Consider the following 20523-nt stretch of genomic DNA (forward strand, 5'->3'; position numbering starts at 1 on the left):
AGAGCCAGTTCAGGTTGTTCAGGTACCCTAATCAGATGGTCTCTGTGTGCCAGGAGGGTCTGAGTTAACATGCATAGCCTACTTACCAAATAAGTGTTGATGGATGGATTGATATATAATAAGATGTCCGTGCAATGCTAATCATATCATTGGCAAAATAGCAAAGAAAACTCCTGGCTTCTCCATCCTGTTTTTTTTTTTTTGGTCGAAACTGCTTACAAAGGGAAGCCCATCAAATTGGGCTTAGTGACTGTCAAGAACAGATTTTTCAGATGTGTGTGTGTATGCATGAAAGAAGGGTTGAATGGTAAAATCAACTTACCACTTTGTTCATGTGCCAGCAAGATAGTGATTGGTTCTAACTTTAGGTCCCACGTCAGTACTGTTCATTAGTTAAGATCTAACCTACTGGGACCCAAATCACTATTGCTACTGCAGCAGAATAAATACCCACAATACAGCCATGAAATTGATGATTTGGGTTTAACATCAAAGAACCTCATTATTTCTTCACCAAAACAAGCCTGTTCTACCTATTATCTTATTCTTCCTTTTCATTCAAAGGAGAGAAACTGAGCTGCTTTTAGCGTCTCTTATTGTTAAGGTGGCGGCATAAGTGGAAACTGCCCCACTCCAGACAAGCAGAACTATGTGTTTCCTCTGCTTTCTACTTGGTACTGAGACGTGAGCCAGCCTGTCAGCTAGTGAGCTAAATGGACAGACAGGCAGACTTTGAAACACACAGAAGTACAGAACAAGCATCTCGCCTTACAGCAGAGGCCTTCACTGAGACGCAACATTCAGGTGAACATGGCTAACGTCAGTGGCACACCATTAATAAAACCTTAATTGTCCCCTTCCTCTAAAGCCCCACCACCAAATCTCCACAGATTCCACCTTTTATTCCACAAGGCTGTGAAGGGGATACTTTGGGAATGGCTAAACAGTGGAGAGAAAACACACACATCATGTTAATCCGACAGGCTCGGCAACCCAGGTCACTCATATGGAAACGCTCAAGCCTCACCTGGGTAATTATGGCGCATCAGTTACTGGTCAGTCTGTCTGGAGGGAGAGAGAAGGACCAGAGGAAGACTTGTCAGAGATGGAAAGAGAGACAAGAAAGAAGAAGAGAGAATTCTGACCTACACGAAGACTAAAACCAGACTCAGGTTCTTTCTGTCTCTCCTCACCTGCCCTCATCAGATGGGACAGCCTCTCACGTCCCTCCTAATCCTATTATGTCACAGAGATGAAACAAATATTTTCTAATATCATCTTTCAGCATGGACTGGGGCTCTCAAGTTCACCTAATTTTGAAGACTTTTCAGCGGGGCAGCATCAGAGCTGACATGAAATGTGAGTACTGGCGTGTATACCTAGCATAGCTAAAACGACACAGAGAGTTCTCCTCTTTTCAATTAAAGGGAGTTACTCAAGTGTGCTTTCTATAAATTCCACCACACTCACTGTTCCACTGCCAAGTTCCAGCTCCACAAAAAGCCACAGGAAATATAATACAATATTCAATTTCCACCTGCCTCAGGTGGGGCTCTCCTTTACGACCAAGTTTCTGTCAGCAGGCCTTTAGCCAGGCCCAGAGATCCCTCATTTTGTGGTCAGTCAGTTTTCCCTTAAATTCTGCTCCTGTTAGTTGCTAATAGGCTTGGCGCTTGTGTCGTTGTTACACAGCAATATTGATGTGGGCTTGCCAGTTTGTTCTTCAGCACTACAGGCCTTTAATGACATGTAAAGGTGCTGCAGCTGACGCTTGTACCCAAGTGGAAAGTTTCGGCTATTTTTGATGAATGAGCTCATTTTCAGACAAACTGGACTGTATTCCTCAAGTACCAGACTTGGTATCCCATGAATAACTGGATGGAGCTCTAGGTAGCCCTCCAAGTTTTATGACTCACCCTGTAATGTCCATCAACCCTACTCCTTGAGTGCAACTAGATTCTTGCCCTCAGGGCACTCATCTTATCCTTTACACACCTCAAAACATACCTTGCTGTCGGTCCCCATTACTCAGGAAGATCACAAAAAGGAAATTGTTCTAAACCTCTCACCCTGCTACTATCTGTGAGTCATTTAAGCCTCATACCCTGTATGCAGTAAAACCTAGCTAATCGTCTCTGGTTCAGGACTCAGCCTGTAAACCTATACTACCTTAGAGATCCATTCGTACTGTCTGTGGTCAGCACGTCCTGTGCACTGGTCGCCTCTGAGGTCTGTATTTATTATTTTGGGGGAACGGGAACCCTTGTGGGGAGTTAAGCAAAACCTGCAGGCTGCTTTGGAGAAGGGAGCTTCCATCCTTAAAACGAGACAACCTTCATATTTCTCTAGCCTCCTGAGCAACTGAGTTTGTCAACTCAGTGTAATTTCTTGTGTTCTTATTAAAAAAGCGTGGGGCTTTGGTATGGTAGTGATTGTAAATTAAGAAACTTTGCGCAGGCTTCGGTTACAGTCATTCAACTTGCCATTAGTTGCTAGAAAATATTCTTTCTGACACATGCCGGGTAGTTATTTATGGTTTAAAAACCTCACTTGAATCCAAAATAAATCCCCTTCCTTGCAATGTTATACTCTGCGCTTAGGCTACCTTCCAAATATTTTCATAGGAGTTTAATGGTCGACTACAGCATGAAGTCGAAAGATCATGCTCAATGTCCACAAACAAGCGCCTCTGAATTAAGCCAGAGAGCTAGATGAATAGACGATGGATGAAGCCAAAGGCAAGGTTGTGATAGGGACAGGGGAAAGGAGGAGGGAAACTCCTTAGTACAGCAGTCAGGCTGCAGTATGGCCTGTTACTGAATAACCTTAAAACTCATTGACTTGAACCATGTCTCGATCACTGGGGGGACAGTGAAAATGGGGAGAGGCCTACAGATCCACCAGTCCCCATTCTATCAGTCAAATGTCTGTATTGGTAATCAAGGAAAATCTCTGGAGTGATCCCACAACCATTATTCCAGGTCACTTTGGTTGACCCCGATTTTGTATTGCTTTGGAAAAAAGGGACTCAAAGTGAAACCAGAAGGTCTACACAATACTAAGCCAATCTTAATAGGACATGGAGCATAGGAGCAATACACAAAATATGGAAAATGAGGTTCATGGTGCCATATAGTGTATTTATGGCTCCCTCAAGGCTTGAGAACTGCTTGAAGACATCATGGGCTCACCTGGAGCTTTTAAAGGTAGTCTTAACAAATTTATATGTTGAATTGACTCCCTCAAAAGTACTCAAATCAATCTGATTCAGTAAGTCAGTGCATTTGTCCTGGCTTTATGCCCTCAGTCATTCATAATACTGCTTCCTAACACAATAGCAGCTATACATCATATTGAATAAGTTGCATGAGTATTGTATGCCACTTCCCTTTGGTTTTTTCTGGTGATGTTTTTGTACTCTGCAAAGTTAGAGGCTGAAACACAAACAGAACACTTGCAGTGGGGATTTTAGCTGTGTCTCCAGACGGTCGTCGTATGTATATGAGTTTGACTGTGTTCCGCACTGTCCTGGCTTCACAGAGCACATGGCCTCTATGGAGGTGTGTCAGGGGCCTCTCTGCTCCTTTTTCCAGGAGCTCCAGGAGGAAATGTATCCCCTATCTAAATGATGTGGCTGTCATGATTGTTGGCCAGCTGCCCTGGTCTCTTTCTCTCCCTCTCTCGTCCATTGGATCTACTGCTAGTTTTTAATTAGCTGTCACATTCTCCAGACCTTTTCCACAACAAATAAGAGTCGAGCTCAGGCACCAGACCACTCCGTATGAGGTCTTGGTCAAGGAAAGGTGCTGGGTTGGTGTGTGTTTGCGTGAATTCTTTGCTCAACAACAATGTGAGAATATACAAAACCAATCATTGCCATATTTTCACATTAATTAGTTGATGAGCCATTGTCATCAAGAACCTCAATGCACTCTTGTTTGGTCTAAGACAAGAAGAATTCTAATTGGCGTAGACAATTAAAGATTACAGAAAAGTTGAACCAGTTTTTGTCAAACATTATCATAAAGTCTTGCCCTGGAGATATAGGTATTGATAGACAGATTGGCTGAAAGCCTTGGCAGACCTTTCATATTGTATTGCCAATTTGTTCTTCATATTTCTGAATAAAATTATGTATTTTAGTAGTTCAACCACCACAGAAGATTGTCTGAGAGAAGTTCTTAAGGATGTTAGATCTATGATGAAAGACTTTTCTGCTCTTTGTGTAAACTTAGTAACCACTAATAGCAATGTTGACTGGATGCTGTCACTTTCAATATCTGCTCCTCGATGACACTCGGTTGAATCTAGTTTTGCTTGGCGTAAACTTGAGTTAGCAGGATCCAGAGTTGCACCCTCAACAGACTGATGGATAATGGTACTGTCATCTGCAGGGTTGTTCATAAACCACAGCACAATGTCCAGGACCTGATGCCATCATGCCAGGGCTAAAGCCAACACTTTGTTAAGTGACCTGCTGTAACAGAAGAAAAAGCAAATCTCAACTTTTCTCCTTCTGGTTCTTGAGTAAACATATCATTTCACAGCTATTCCAGTTGCAACCCTGTACGACTGCCTGTAATCCCCCCCTTCTCGTTTCCCTAACTTGGTCTAATCTACCAGGCCATGAAGCCTTGACAAGGTGTTCTGGATCAGACCAAGAGATCGGACTCCGGTGGATTAACGTAGGCCTGATACCGGATCCGCTCTGGTGGGTAGATATAGAAACAGCAGTGGGAGAAAGATCGTCGACCCAAACCAGTCCGACCTGAAGTTTTCTGGGGAAGTGGACATTTACCAGAGGCCTTGAGCCTCCTTGCAGGACTCAGAAACAGAAACATTATCCAGCCCTGTGATCTCCAGACCTCTCTTTCTCCTTCCATCAGCACACTTCTCCATCTATCAAGCTTTCACTCTCCTGCACGCTCACTCCCTCTTTCTGTGCCAGACTTTGCTTGCTCTAGTGTGTCTGGATTAGTGTTTGTAAGGCATGCGTTCTTCCTCGGCTATACCTTTACGTTGACAATAAAGCTTCAGAACATCATTGTTCTAACTTTTGCATGCGCTTTGATCTTGAAGAGAACATAAATACTGTTTGAATTGCTGAATTTTATTGCTAAAGGTTTCTTGAAAGGTCTCCAAGGGGTCTGACCCTTAACCTTAACAGTGATCCCTTAGCAGTGGTAGGAGCTCTTGTCTGAAATAGATGGATGTTATGTTTTTGTTTCCGTTCATCATTGTTGGATTTTTTTCATTTCAATTCTTCCCAGTGTTAGTGTTTTTCTTCATATATTTTTCCTGTGTGTTGCAGTGTATATTCTAAGCCCGCAGGGTATTTCTGGAAGCAAACAGAACTTAGTCTGAGGCCTCTGTGGAGACGGTACATACACTGCTCCTTTTGTAGCATTTTTTTAAGCTTTCAGTGAAGGTGCACATTCATTCATCTTTTCTCAGCCTCTACTTCAGGGAGCTTTCCTCCCTAAGTTTTAAGCATTTTGATCTCGACTTCTGTGCCTTATTTTACATAGAAGTACCACTATATTTCTCATCGGAGAAGTTTCAGAATCCCACTCTTTGATTCAGTTGTGTGTCCAGCAGTAGCACTCTGGTTTGAGCTAAGCCCTCCCTGGCTGCAGCACACTGTCTCTTACTGTTTTGTTTTTTATTCCACCAGGCCACTTCTCCTGTTTGCCAGGAGCACTGCTGCCTCACCAATGGGACAGAGACTGCGCTATGCAAAAAGCGGGGTAATGACTTTAAAATACATTACTGCGTCATGGACAGGCACTTGGAAAGTGTCCTGAACTGTAAATAAAAGCATTTCAATCTCGCATTTGCTCACAGAGCAGAGGAGAAATTCCACAGTAACTAAGTAAGCCGAGGTGGTGGAGCAACAACTACCTAAGCAGATGTCACTAGGACTGTGGTATGTTGGAGCGCTGAAGACACTGGCAACCTCTCTCATTTATTTCATCTGTTTTCTTACAAAGATGATCAGGACAGAAGAAGTAACCGGAGCTGCCTGCCTGTCCTTTTACGGCCCTCTACTGTAGAAGAACAGACAGAGTCAAAGCACAGGGTGGAGTTGTTGGGACTCCATGAACAGTAGAGAGTAGCTGTTCAAATATGACGTGGCTATGTGAAATTAAACAGATGAGGATGAAAATTTCCAGGAATTGCCCTAGAGTGGCAGTCTTGTATTTGATGCCATAAAACATGGAACACACTGACAGCAGTTCAACTCAGTACCATTTAAACAGTGGAGTCAGACTTGTGTTAGTACCACTCCCTAATAGCACGCTAATTTTTACCTCCGCCCCTGGCCTTATCACTATTTGTGCAAGTTCTTGCATCTCTCCAGTAAACAGCAGAGGCCTTCATAATACGTACTGTATCACTTGTTCTTTCCAGCACAATTTGTCGGTCTTGTTCTGGGGTCTTGAAGTCTCAGCTTTTTGCGCTCTACAGCTGAGCTGAGCAACCATCTGCCTCCCTCAGGCCTTCAACAGATTACCTCCACGACACGCCTAATGCACCATGTTTTATAGCCGAGTAATGTCGGCTTTACACAGGGATTTGAACCTCTAAGCTGACCTTGAAACATGGCTGCTCTGTTGGCTAAGACACAGTCCTAACAGGTCATGATTTATCACTGGGGAAGCTGTGTGGATAAGTCAAGCCGAAATGGCTGTACCTGTTTAAGGCCAACAGTTTAGCTGGAGTTTTGATGGGTAGAGAGGGGCATACATATGCAAAGATTTTTAACACATAGTTCTGTTGCATTTTTCTGAGCAAAAAGTCATAAAAGTGCCATTGGAATGCTGACTTTAGTGTCTTTGTATTGTGGGCTTCTTTCTTTTTTTTTCTCTCTCTGCTGGTTATCAAAGACAGATGACAACTTGAAAAGATTCAAATGAACTCATCTACACATGTTGCATGTTTTTTTGCTTATCAGAAATTTTCAAATTTCCAACCTAGGGCCAAATAACTGAAAAACATTTCCGAAGGGAATGTCATTAGCAGGGACAGATCTCATCCTGTGATTGTGTCATCTCACAACATTCACCTCTCTCCGACAGCCATTCTCAGTATCTGCGGCGGTGCAACTGATGTCTAGTTAAAAAACATGGTTTGTGTAGGAGGAAGAAATATTATGTCTAACAATTCTAAAACAGATGTTTTAATTGCACACAGCATCTGTAGCTGCTCACAATGTGACAGCAAACAAACTGCTTTTCTTGTCGCAAATTGACACTTCTCCATCTGTGTGTGGGTGTGCACCCACGTGTGGATTTGGCCGTACAGACACCAAGTTGGCCAAGAGACTCCTCTGTCTCTCTCTCCCCAGCCAGAGGCCCCTCTGTTCCACCATTGTGCTAGAATGCTTTCTGAGACATCCAGCTGGAGGCTTCAGTAACGGGGCCCAGCTATCAGTCAGACCCATGGCCTAGCTTCCCCTCACCATGCTGGGCTGAGGAGAGACTCAAGAGTGGCTGTTGGGAGGATCGTCGTCACTGTCTGTTCTCTGATGGGACCTGACAGCAGCCTGTAGCCTGTCAACACATTCCTGCACAGCTGCTCTTAAATCACAAATGGGATGGCTGTAGTGATTTTTGCGTGTGTGCCTGTGTGTGTGTGTGTAGGCTGGAGCACAAGTGCGGAACTGTGTGTTTAACTGCATGAGCGTGGGTGCGAGCGTGTGGCCGTGTGTACACGTATCAGTTTTTGAGTGATGAAGTGTTTTTGTGTGTGCAAATGAGTAAATGTTAACACACGAGTCAGGCCTACTTTCCATTTTAGTAATTCTCCAGAGATACAGCTCTGTCTCTCAACATTGTGCAGTTGCAGCATTGGGGCTGATAAGGAAATGTTTAGCCAATTTAACCAGACTGTTGAAATGATTTGGAATCCTCACCAGGCCGCTAGGGCATATCAAATGCATGGTGGAAAACTGGATTGTTTGTACAGTGGATAAGCGAGCTGAAATACTTAGAAGCAGTCTGTTGTGCTCAGTCAAGGGGAGTCTTGTGTGAAAGAGCTGTGTGTGTGCTCCTGGTGTTTAAAAGTGTGATTGCTTGTCGTTTTGATCTACTGTGAGTGTGTGCAAGTACATGATGGTGTGAATGGAAGCTGTACATGTTTTCATACATGTGTGCTTGTAGCGGTGCACATGGGTTGTTGTGTGTACACTTTGCTCACACGTGTGTGTATTTGCTCAGGGAGGCCTAGCCGTGGCCTCTGCAGCCCAACATTGACCTCCTTCCTCTCTCTCGCTTACTAATGAACACAATCTGTCCTTTCAGATCCATGAACGGCTGCAGCACTACGAAGAGAGCAAACCCGTCCCTGTCCTGGACAGCGCTGCAGCTCTGGCCAATGAAGTAAGTTATTTTTTTGAGGAAGGCTTCCATTTATGTGGTCGTAAATACAGATGGGTGACAAATGAAAGGAAAAAGCAACATAACATGTCTTAATATGTAATGTATACTAATATATGGTGTTCCCTCATTTGGTGTTTTGATGGTGATGCTAGAGAGCACTCTCCAACATGATGGTTAAAAACCTCCTCTAGCGGTTGATTTATGTGTTGTGCTGCTATTACTGCGGTGGCAAAGTGAACACATTTACACTGACAGTGGAAGCAGAGTGGTTTGGGTTACCGATCACAGTAAGCAGTCGCACCCTCCGACAGATGAAGGTAGTGGAAGTTATTCAGTACTCAGCAGTATTCAGCACTATTCTGAAACTGGTTATGACACAGGCTTTGGGGAAAAATATAACACTAAAGAACTGCTTCTGTCTGACTTCCACAGTCTGGATGTGACATTGCTGTGTCGAGCAGCTAATTAAACCCAGCAGGAATCAGTTATGATTTAGACTCAAATTCCAGGATTCCTTGCTTCACAGTATTATCCTAATTATCCCTAAAATATGCTGAATACCCTTAAAATGGCACTAAAACATCCTGGAATCACTTTACATAACACTTTGTTAGGAAACAAGCATTTTTATTGCATTACGACACATCATCTCCCTGTTGTTCTTTAGTTTGGAATCCATGGTATTTCCACACATCCGGCACAAGCCATGGTGACAGGCTTAGAATTTTGGAATGACGGAGGAAAGATGCAGCCCTTCCCCGGTACACTAGCAAGCCAGCAAGCTTTTTTTTAAGTCAAAACATTGACGCATGATATTTATGGTTATCCCAACTATGAATGTTCACGATAAATTGAATTTTAAATGTATCACAATGCGCAATGATATCATATATCGTCCTATCCCTACTAGCAAGACATATGCAGGGAGGGGACTCACTATCAGACCTGTGTAACGAGATCTTCTTTAGAGATCCGTTCTTTGGCGACAAGCTCGTAAAGCCAGTGAGACACAAGTCATCTGGTCTTGTGTAAAACTGGACAAAATTTTGTTGAAAGGTTTTTTGTAGATGTTATGGCATTTGATGATGGACAAATGTTTTGGTGAAAGTACTAAAATAGTTAAATTTGCTTAGTGTTAAACACAGGTTTACAAGATCAGTGCCACTGCACTAATAGCGGCTTGTGTACTTCCACCTATAACCCTGGTTTGTCTGTAGGCTTTCAGTTGGGTTGAGTTCCAGTAACTGTGAAAGCCGCAGTGTGTGATTAACATAGTGTTCAAACTCATCAAAACCATTCCGTGAGTGCTCGTGTCCTGTATGGAGGACTCTGCATTTGTTATGTTTCCCTGCTCATTTATCTGGGGTTTTCCTTCAATTTGTCACCTGCCTACACACACATTATGTCTTGCATGCGCTGTCTTTCTGTTTGACTTTGAAAACCAAACAAACATGATTTGCTTATACTCAAATCCAGAGAGACTTAGTGTAAGCAGGTAGGTAGTTTGTCTCGATCATCAGCATTACAGCCTTACGATATTATGCAGATCAAACTGTAAAACTTCAGACCACAAGTGCCAAGTCCCTGTAGCGCACACACACCCTCAGTCACACATACTTACACTTAGCACCCTTCCCATGAGCGTGCAGAAGCCGTGGCAATGTTTGTCCTCTTTCACCTCCTACTCTGAACTCTGAACTGTCCCCTTCTCGGTTTTGGTTTTCTACACTCCCTCTCTGTTACAATAACACTACACTGTCCCTACTCTACACCCACCGCCTACCCTCCTCCCGCCCACTCTCTGCCCAAACGTCTAGCCATGCACCACGAAATCGAAAATCCAGTTCTGCAAAAACACACCGATCATTTTCCTAGGGCAGAAACCGGATAGAAAGGCCACTCATTCTGAGGAAAGCTTAAGATGGATGGGCACGTTATGACAAATGATGGCAACTACAGATGATTGTGGATAGAATGAGTTGCGTCATATAAACAGAAGTCAGTGGAAGAGAGAACACATTCAATATTCAGATTGAGAGAGAGGAAGCATTGATCACCTATGGCGTGCATTCCCTCCTCATTAGTTAACCTGTTAATGAGAAGTCATCACACACAATAATAGTACCAACAGGACCGCTGGTGATGATTTTCTTCCATTGGCTCTGCTGCTCTCGTCAAGCTGCGAAAGATATTTAGTCTGATTTATTGAGTAAATGTCCAGTGTCCTGACATTTGTTACTGCATTGTTCATCTGCAATATTTATTGAAAGCCACGTGTGCACATAAGCCTGCAAGAATCCCGCTCATATCCACATGTGTGCATACACCCACACACCTGTGTAAACCCAAGGACCAGCCTGGCATGGTGAACGGAGAGGAGGAAAAGCCCTTTTACTGGTGTGTGGTTTTGTTTGAAATCCCTAGCTCTGTTTATTGTAATCAAAGTGCCTCCGACTATTCCTCCCCTTCTAGAGAGCCCACAGCCATACATCATCCTAATTAGTACTGAGTCAAGGGAAAGACGAGAGAAAGAGGGGCTGAAATTTTTACAGTCGGTTGGGGTAAAGACCGAAAGAGGAGAGAGTCCACAGTGTCCTGAGACTGTCACGAAATAGAGGCCGTCTTGTGGTCTAGAGTGGTTTTCCTGACCTTACAGGCCACAAGTGTCGGTAAAGGAGCCAAAACGTTCCATCCTGGAAGCTTCACATTTACCAGTACAGATGACCGGAGTCCCCAAACCATACAGGACCCTTAACCAAACCAGGATGGCTGAGCCTGAATCTGGAGGGACAGTATTCTCAAATAGAAATTTTATTGCTCCTTTTCTGTCTGTGTGTTTGTCCTACCCTGCTGTTAGCCCTGGCAGAGGACACCACGAACCAGATAACACCAAAACAAGAATTCCACCAGATTCAAGCAGCCAACGGAGCGGGAAGGATTGCTTCTGTTTCTCTTTCCTAAGTCTTTGCTCTGCCTCCCCCAGATGTGGAAAGAGGCCATAGAACCCCAACTATCAGCCTCCATCTTCCCTCCCCCTTACAGATTTTTTTTCTCATTCTTTTTGTCAAATTACAGACTTTCAAATTTATGCTTCCTGGTAAATGCCCCACAAAGTGTCTCCCCGGGATTATCAGGTATCGGAATAAAGCCCAGAGATGGTGTATCAAAGCGTCTCTCAGCACACCGCAATCCTGAGTCCCCCTTCCTTGGCCAGTCAAAAAAAAAAAAAAGAAAAACTCCTAACCCGGAGCGTTGCACTGTATTTTTAAAGCGGATTGTTTTTCACCCGTGTCACCGCTCCAAATGGATGCTATTGAAGTGGTGGCTGAGGACCGAAGTGCAACAGGAGAGATCTAAAGTTAGATGAAATTCATTTCGGGCTTGGGTTTCTGGTAATGGAGGCTTAATTTATTGCCTAACATAAAATGACACTTCAACCCCCGTCTGCCCCCGGCTGCACTGTCTAGCACACACAGCAGGTGACTGCCACTGCTCAAACAAACTAGCATGGCCAACGCCGCCTGAAACACGATCGATACTGGGCCCAGGGAGTAGGTACTGTATTACATACGTATAAAGACATGCCGGTGGGTGACTGCACACACACTTTTATGGATGTACATACACGTTTATTACTGCACACACGGTCTCTCTCCAGCCCTCATTAAGACTGAAATAGAAGCACTCTTGCCTCATTGTGGAATGTGAAATACCACATTACATTAATCAAAAGGGGCAAATCAGCCTCACACGTGAACCCGCTCGATGTAAGTTCCAGTCCGTTGATCCAATCAGTCTCTATCAGTGCCTTCAAAAGCTAAACACGCCACTTCAACAGTGAGCTGAGCGCCAGCCCCTTGTTCCAGAGCAGTGTCCATCGTATGAACTGAGACTGTATGTCCTGGTGGCTGACTTGTATCCTTCTCCTCTCCAAAGGCACCTTTTCCTTCTCTGGCCAACTTCCCAACATCTTTATAAGCACCCAAAAACCTGCTGTTACTTGGAAAGCCCACTGGGTGCCATCAGAGAGCACTGGTCTGCAATCCATAATCGGAAAGAGCCAGACAAACAGAGGGGGGGGGGGTGTCATCAGTGTCAGGTGGCTCTTCAGTGTCTACAAACATTTGGTAAAGATAGAAATGTCAATTCAGACCAAGGACCATCAGAATATAACACAGTGACTGTAAGATAGATATTTAACCAAAGTGTAAATGAGTATAAAATGATGAATTTCAGGGCTGATAATGAAACCAATAATTGCCTTTTGTTGTGGCTGACACTGATTTAACTGATAATATTACTCTTGTAGTTATGAATAGGACAGTGAAGGCTTGCCTTGTTAGATTTTACATAACATTTACTATCTTCTTCTCAAAGTGCTAACAGACAGCAATGCTGTTCATATAAATTCATCTATACCTGCCTGTGACTATTATACTTGCAGTGAACTCCACAGCCAATATCAGATAAGGCTCCACATTATTGGATGTAATTATCAGCTGACACTCCTTTATTGGAACAATAATAATAATTTAACTTTCTCATATTTTGGAGGACAGTTCAGCCACTGATTTATGATGATTAGCATGCAAGCATTTTACCTTGTTGATCAAATCTAGACTCTGTTTGCACCTTTTGTTTCTAATTGTTTAACTTCATTTTATATGTTTCCATCATATACTTTAATACATATACCCTTTGACTTTATGTTTGAGAAAGCTCGAGCTGTAAATAAGTATGCCTGCAAGTTATTATTGCTGGTTAAAATAGTTGCGCAATTGTATCTTAAACAGCTCCACTGATACGCTGTATGTATTTCAAGAATGACCCCAGTAAAAATACATTTGGATCGAAGTCACTTTTAGAATCTATTTTTTCTTCTCTTTAAATTTGATTATTTGCATGAGAAAAATTCATGTATTCATTATTTCCTTTTTAATTTCATTTTTCTAAGAGTGTGAAAGCCAGTTTTTAGACCGTGAGACTTTAAAACTTTTATTAAGGACTATAAAATATAATAATAGGAAAACATCTTTGTGCATGACTGTGTAAAATCGAATCAAAATGCTGTATGAGCATGAATTCAGATTAATTTCTCACTGCTGTCAGCCGCTGTGTTATTGATCAGTTACACACTAAATCAAGCCAAATGCATTTTATTCATCATATGAAATGGATGACGCTGACTGGTTGACATCAGATTTTTTTTAATAAAAAGTTTTAATATGTTTTAATAAAAGCACTTTGAAAGAAGGTCAGCTTGATATATTGGCAGCTATATATCAAAGCAGCGAGCCCGTAGCCGTTCAGGGTCAATGGAGAGCTATAAACTGACATGCTGGGATCAAACTTATCTAAACACTGCACTGCCTGCCGTGACATTTAACAAATGAAATAAACACAGTCTCAAAGGAGACCCGTATCATTTTTTTGCCCCCTCCCTCACTCTCTGTGAAGGTCTACGGATGGAAAATGTGACTCCAACATTGAAGCATGAAGGTAGAGAGCAGAGTCAAACATGTCCCATCTGTCCTCCATACTGAGTTATGGGACAAGGTGCTTTAATAGGACAATATGAGGGACTGGAAATTTACAGTTCTCTGTCTGTCTTTGCTTCCCTCCCTCACTACAGACAGCTTGGCGATGACATGATAGATGTCTGCGTATCAGAGCAAGAGATTTTCCCTCACTAAAGACCCTGACCCCGACTCCTCCTGTATCTCTGCCTTTCTTTCTTCCTCCATTCTTCTCTCAGTTCCTCCGTTTTTCTTCTCTTGTCTGCTCTCCTCTGATTGTGTGTGCTATCTCTTGTTTGCCTCTTCCTTTTCACATTTCTCACACTTCCCCTGCCTCCCTCGAACCTCGCTCTTTCAGGTTGTTTTTTTTTCTGTGTATTTGATAAAGTGAAGTAATGCCAGGTTGACTGAGGTTCAACTAGAAGAACCTTGACCACTGTGACTATTCATTAGCGTGGGCTCTCTCCCTTGGGGTGTCAAAGCTAATGGAAATAATGAAAAGGACCCTCCCCAAGCCAAAAGCACATCTTCCTGTCTTTCGGGTAAAGTGACATAGTGCCCTTCTTAACCCCAGTCTAACCCCCCCGTCTTTACCTCTGCCTCACCTCTGTTGCCTTATTCCCGCACCACAGGGGTCGTTAGTCAAACAAACTGTAGGTTTTCCCAACCTGTGTCACCATCTGCCTTAAAGGAGCATGCTGCATTCTGGAGAGATTTCTCTGTTCAGCTTATCTGTGACGTGATGACAACAGAGGCACCAAAATGACCCATGTCTCTCTTCACACTTCTTTGCTACACAGCTACGTGTTAAGACTGTTAATATACAGTATAAATTGTCAATCAGCACATAGCATTTTCCTGTGAGAAGAACTGGCCTGTTTGCTTGTAATGTTTTTTTATTATTTGGCTTGTGAATTTATTGGTAGTTTTACACTTATCGCGCAACTCTTTTATGGTTTGTTTATATTAAAAACAAAAATAAAAGATATTTTGTGATTGCGTCAAGTACATTTTATTTGTATCACTCAAAATCATTAATATTGTCTGAGAAGGTTTTACAATCTGCACAAAATATGACATCCGACATCCACTGACCCCCAATCTGGATAAGGAAAACTTCTGTAAGGGAAACCTCGAAAAGTGACAGATGATGAATCCCTTTTTCATGATGGACAGACATGCGTGTTATGCATTAGACAGAAGTAGCAGGACTGGAATTGCAATATGGAGAAACAGAATGACAATTTGATGAAGTACGTAACTTTGAATATGAAGTAGAGCTGGACAGATAAATGACCTTGGTCAATTTATCACCGATATTAGCACATTGCATATATAGTATATGCTGTACATTTAGCAATGTCAGTACAGAAATTCTAGATATACAAAAATTGTATCTACCTTACGTAATTAGTTCACCAGAGAGCAATGACAAGTTTCATTTTCAAGGGAGCCCTCAGAACAAACCTGGGTCACAATCCTTAAAAAAACATTTTAGGGATTCATCAGAAATGTAGGTTTATGTTAGAAAAATAAAAGAAAATAGGCTACCAGCTGATATATCATTATGATAGTATCAGTATTAGTCAGTCTATAATGGCAAATAAATGTGAAGTGCACCAAGATGAAGGTCTGAGGGAAAAGTTTAAAAGCGAAGGCATCATCAACTTCTGCCTGAGTGAAAATGTGTAATATTCTTTTACACCAGCTTGTTTCTCCAGTGTGCTCTCTTCAGGGTTTCAGCCGTCAATCATCCGTCTGTTCTGATTTTGGAGGTATAAACGGTCTCCCAGAGGCAGCGGTGGTCCAAAACAATAAATTATTTTTGCATAATGTTATTTCAGTTTGTATTTCACTAAAAGACACAGACTTTATTTTACATTATTTATTGAAACTAGAGCTTATTTTCATTATTGATTAATATAACAATTATTCCCTTGATTAATCGTTTATACTATAAGATGTAATATAGGGAAAAATGAGTTTCCTAGAGCCTAAAGTTACTGACGTCTTTAGATCTTGTTTTGTCCGAGCAACACAATCTTTATTTTCAACGCTGAACGTGTTGCTTTAATAGATTTTCTGACTAATCATTTCAACTCTACATTTCATTATGCTTAAAAATAATGCTGTTTGTATAGTATATGCTGAAGTGAAGGTGTGCAGTAAAGTGCACCAAACAGAACAGGACACGTGGACTGCTACGGTGTCTATATTCTTAACACGTAACAGATCCGGTGATCTGAGAGTTCCTTTCCTGTGTACTTTGAGGTATCCTCAAAGGCCGAACTGATCCACCTTTACTACAATTCACATACATGTGGTACAAAATACACGTAGCATCATGTACAGTATGAAAAAACATGACCGTGCGTGCACGTGTGTTTGATTTTCTCCATCGCTGTTAGCTCCCCCTTCACACCGCAGTCTGTGATCTCCACCGGCTCTCATTGTGTAGTCGACATTTGCTCCTGATCCCAGTTCAGTACAAGCAGGTCTTTGTGTGCGATGGCTCGCCTCTTCTCTCCGCACTCACACCACGTCCAGGAGGATCGTCCATAAATCAGAGCGCAGATGGAGGAGCGTGGCCCTGGGCTTTAGAAGCAGAGTCACTCGTCTCAGAGCTACCAGACATTCATCATGAGCATAGTCCAGCTCAGTCCCACCGCTCTGAGATGCTCTCACAGCTCCCATTGTTTCCAAGAGGAACGGACTGTTTTCTTTTGTTCTTCAGATTTTTATTGAAAAATTATCCTACTGAATAGTACATTTCAATTCAAGACGAAGGTGGCAACAAGTGCGGATTGTAGGCCCCATGGAGATGTATGACCTCGCCTCCCATTAATATGCACCTAATTTAGAACAATATCACCTTTCCTGTCCGATGGCCTCCTGTTGCTTAGGGACCGCGTCAAAGTACAAACACAGCCAGTTCCCTCGAGGGTATAACTTCTTACACATGCTTTTGAGGGGTAATTAGCATTTATTCATTTTCTTAACACAAGTAAGTGAGAGTGCTAATAGTCTCCTATGATCATAAGTAGGGATTCACGATAAAGATTTTTTTTTTCACCAATAATTAAATGGTCGATGCCGATAATACCACTGATAATTTCACATCTTGTATTTTGAAAACGAGTAAATAACTAAGGGTAAGAAAGGCAAAGGTGGATGATTTAATATTCCATAGCTCTGTTCTAACCAAATCTAACATCCAACATCTCTATTCTAACAAAGAGCAGTTCTGACTCATCAAATGTTCGTTTATTTTTTGTAGTTCATCAGAAAACCTCACAGACATACTTTGGCTTTCATAGAACATAAAGCTTATCAAATGTTTTGCTTTAGAAATCAGTAATTATCGTGCATCCCTAGTAATAGGACAAGGCAAATCTTCCTGCCATTGCTCGTATAATATAATCAAAATAGAATTAAACCACAATATTGCCTGATCATGTGTGATACATCTGTGTAGTGTTGTGGAGGTGCCATCGACGGCTGAACTATAAATCAAAACCTACTCTGTTGGTATTTACAGAAGAACTGCTGTTGAACCCTAGCTACATGTATAAATCCAGCGTAACTGAGTGAATGTTATCAGAGCATTCTTTGGGGGAAAAAGGAAAAACATAATCTTCAAAAATGATAATCTCTGTGAGAACCTCTACAGAAGACATTGGTATTTTTAATATCCTCCCCTGATATATCATATTGTAAATGCATATGTGTTAACAATATGTGTCTTCTCTTCTTTAGTTGTCCGAGGAGCTGAAAGGGAAATCAGCCAATGGAGAAATCAAAGAGCTTCTCCAAATACTGGTCAAACCCCACGTGAAGGTGAGTTTGGCTCCTGTTCTTCATTACAGTCTTAATTCATCTTATATTCAGCAAATGCTAAGGAGCTCCAATCAATACCCACAGGTTCTGGTTATCACAAAGAATCAAACACAAACTTTGAACTGTATTCTGACTGATGTCGCTGGCATTTAAGTCATGTGATGACCGTGGTGTACACAAAATAATCTGGCGGTTAGATCCAGGCTGCACTCTTCCTGCAGTTGCTGGCCTCGTTATCCAGACGCAGACAGCTACAAAGTGAATTTACACGTTTTTATTTTCAAATGCATAACTCTGGCCATCCATCAGGCCCTCCAGGTGTCTCAGCCAGACAGAGCTGCCTTCGCGATGGTGGGATAGAAGGAGAGCTTGACGGGCTCCTTTTTTATGCACTGTCGTCATGCTTATTTGGGCTCTGCCAGAAACAACAGCTCAGTATGACGCCCTCCCCCACCACAATACACACACACACACACACACACACACACACACACACACACACACACACACACACACACACACACACACACACACACGGGGCATACAAATATTATATACTCTTAGTGTCAAGGGTTGTGAAAAGACAGCGGTGCTCCCAAAAGGAGCAGGCATTAAGTCATATCAACATGTGGATTTTTGAATGTCTGTGCTAGTGATGTACTAATTAATTTCTTAAATTAAAACAATACAGTTATATACATATAGAAACTGTTACAGTAGATTGTAGATTGAAAATTGGGTCACATCCAATTCAGCTCATCACACTTAACCAGCAATCCCCACATAGACATCTGATGTTGGATACACACTCAAACACACACTCGCACAGCCACTATCCTGAAGACAAACGGTGGAAATCTATCACAGCCTCGCTCTCCTACTTTGCTACGTGGGGACGCTGTGATCTCCTTTGTCTCTGTCAACCCCAAAGTGAAATGCGCCGGCAAACGATCACTGCGCTCGCCATGAAGCATGCCTGTGTCAGAAATCCAGCGTTTATTATTTTAATTACGCTTACAGCGGAGGTATTTGGCGTGGCAAAGGTCAATCCATCAAAACACAGAGTGCGTGAAGGTCATCGATCAGGAGGCTCGGCAACTTCAGCTGATGAGGTGAGGAGAGGTGAAGGTAGGAGACGGGACTGTGGGCCAGGTGTACACACACGCAGTCCAATCTCATATCCTGCCTGTGTAGGTATGCAGTTATAGTCCTAGGTAAAACCACCTATATATCTTTTTAAATGTTTAGGTCTTTAAGGCTTGAGTTAATATTATACATCTTTAGTATTATCAGTCTAAATCATTAAATACAGCTCCACTATAGGCGTGTCCCTTCCCCTCTAAATTTATGTGATTCATGGACTGTGATATTTTTTAATCACATTCATCTGTGGAAATAAATCTAATAAGAATTAATTATTGCCAGTTGGACTTTGGTCTAAACAAACAGAATTTCATTACAATTTCTTGGAGTACTTTATCCTCTGACTTCGCAGAAGCTACGGCTGCCTCTTCAGTCCCAGACTTGACCTCAAAGCCCTTAACCCAATGCCAGCGGACCTTCCAGCTTGAATTTGTGTTCTTGTTTGTGTTCATTGCAGCTTTAAGTACAGCAGTGGCTTTGGACGTAGCCTTGTTGAGATTAAAGAGCAACCGCCTGAAAAAGTGTGCTCTAGGGTGTGTCAAGATACTTTAAATTTCCAACTGCAGAGGGCAGTGAAAATCTCGAATCAATTGTAGATTTATCTTACTTCCCAAATAAAATGATTGGGTCACTGGTGGGAAATTAACAAGAACTGAATTTAAACCTGTAAGAATACATAAAAAAGCTAATAGGAAGATTTCTGGTATAGTTTGCAGGGGAAAAATCTTCTCTGTAACTTCAGCTTTGTCCTCTCAGGAAGACCCTCACCAGTATTTACTCGTTGTCACTCTTTGCTTTCTCTGTTCACTAGTCGCTCTGTTCTCCCAACACCTCCACATGCTGCTCAGCCGACCTCCACTCCAGTGTGGAACGAGATCAGCCAAACAATTCCACACCAAACAATGGAAAATATTCGGCTACTGCTTCCTCCGTTGCTGGCTGACAGCGCTGTCAGAAGCACAGAAGCAGCTGAGCCCGAGGAAGGCGACCTACAGTGCATTGGCATTTTATCAGTGGACTGGGGTTGTGGCTTTGAGATGCCACAAAATGAATGCAACCAAACAGACTGAGAAACTGTTAACGTAAAAGAAAGCTGGACTCGAATGTTTGTCCTTTTGATATCAAAAGGCATCTTATGTGCAGTGTTTTGTCTAAGATTATTTTTTGGCCTTTACTGGATAGGAACAATTGAAGAATGACAGATATTGGGGGAGAGAGAGGGATGACATGCAGCAAATGGCCCTGGGCTGGAATCGAACCAAGGCCGCTGCAGAAGGACTCTGTAATGAGGTCCTTTTAAAATAAATAATTATAATAATTACTTAACAACTTTTTCCAACTTCTGTAAGTTGCCATAAGCTGCAGTATGTCCTTTTTTGAAGTGTCATACTTTGTGTTGTCAAGTTGAGTGAATCATACTTGCACACAGTTTCTCTACCCACTTCATGACCTCTAGTCTTGTGTGCTGCTTCAAGTCCATCACCAGGCTTTGAGCGCCTTGGTTTTAAACCACCGGGCTAAACGCTTCCTGCTTCAGTGCAAACGCTTGGTTAACAATAGATTAGTTGCAACATCTTGGTGTGGAGGGAGGGCTTACTGATGTATGGAAACTCTTGGCGTTTTCCTGTCATTGTGTCTCATACCGT

General features: G+C 42.4%; 1 protein-coding gene across 4 annotated transcripts in view; it reads left to right on the forward strand.

Moving 5' to 3' along the window:
- Positions 1–20523, forward strand: part of mpp7a (MAGUK p55 scaffold protein 7a) — a 136251-nt gene that overhangs the window by 51347 nt on the left and 64381 nt on the right. For all 4 annotated transcript variants that reach the window (XM_051411251.1, XM_051411253.1, XM_051411254.1 and 1 more), the window contains exons 4-5: positions 8304–8381; positions 17654–17734. In XM_051411251.1, the coding sequence (XP_051267211.1) occupies positions 8304–8381; positions 17654–17734 (159 nt within the window). The remainder of the gene's footprint in view (positions 1–8303; positions 8382–17653; positions 17735–20523) is intronic.

The sequence above is a fragment of the Dicentrarchus labrax genome, unplaced genomic scaffold, assembly GCF_905237075.1.
Source record: "Dicentrarchus labrax unplaced genomic scaffold, dlabrax2021, whole genome shotgun sequence".
In the NCBI taxonomy this organism is placed as follows: domain Eukaryota; kingdom Metazoa; phylum Chordata; class Actinopteri; family Moronidae; genus Dicentrarchus; species Dicentrarchus labrax.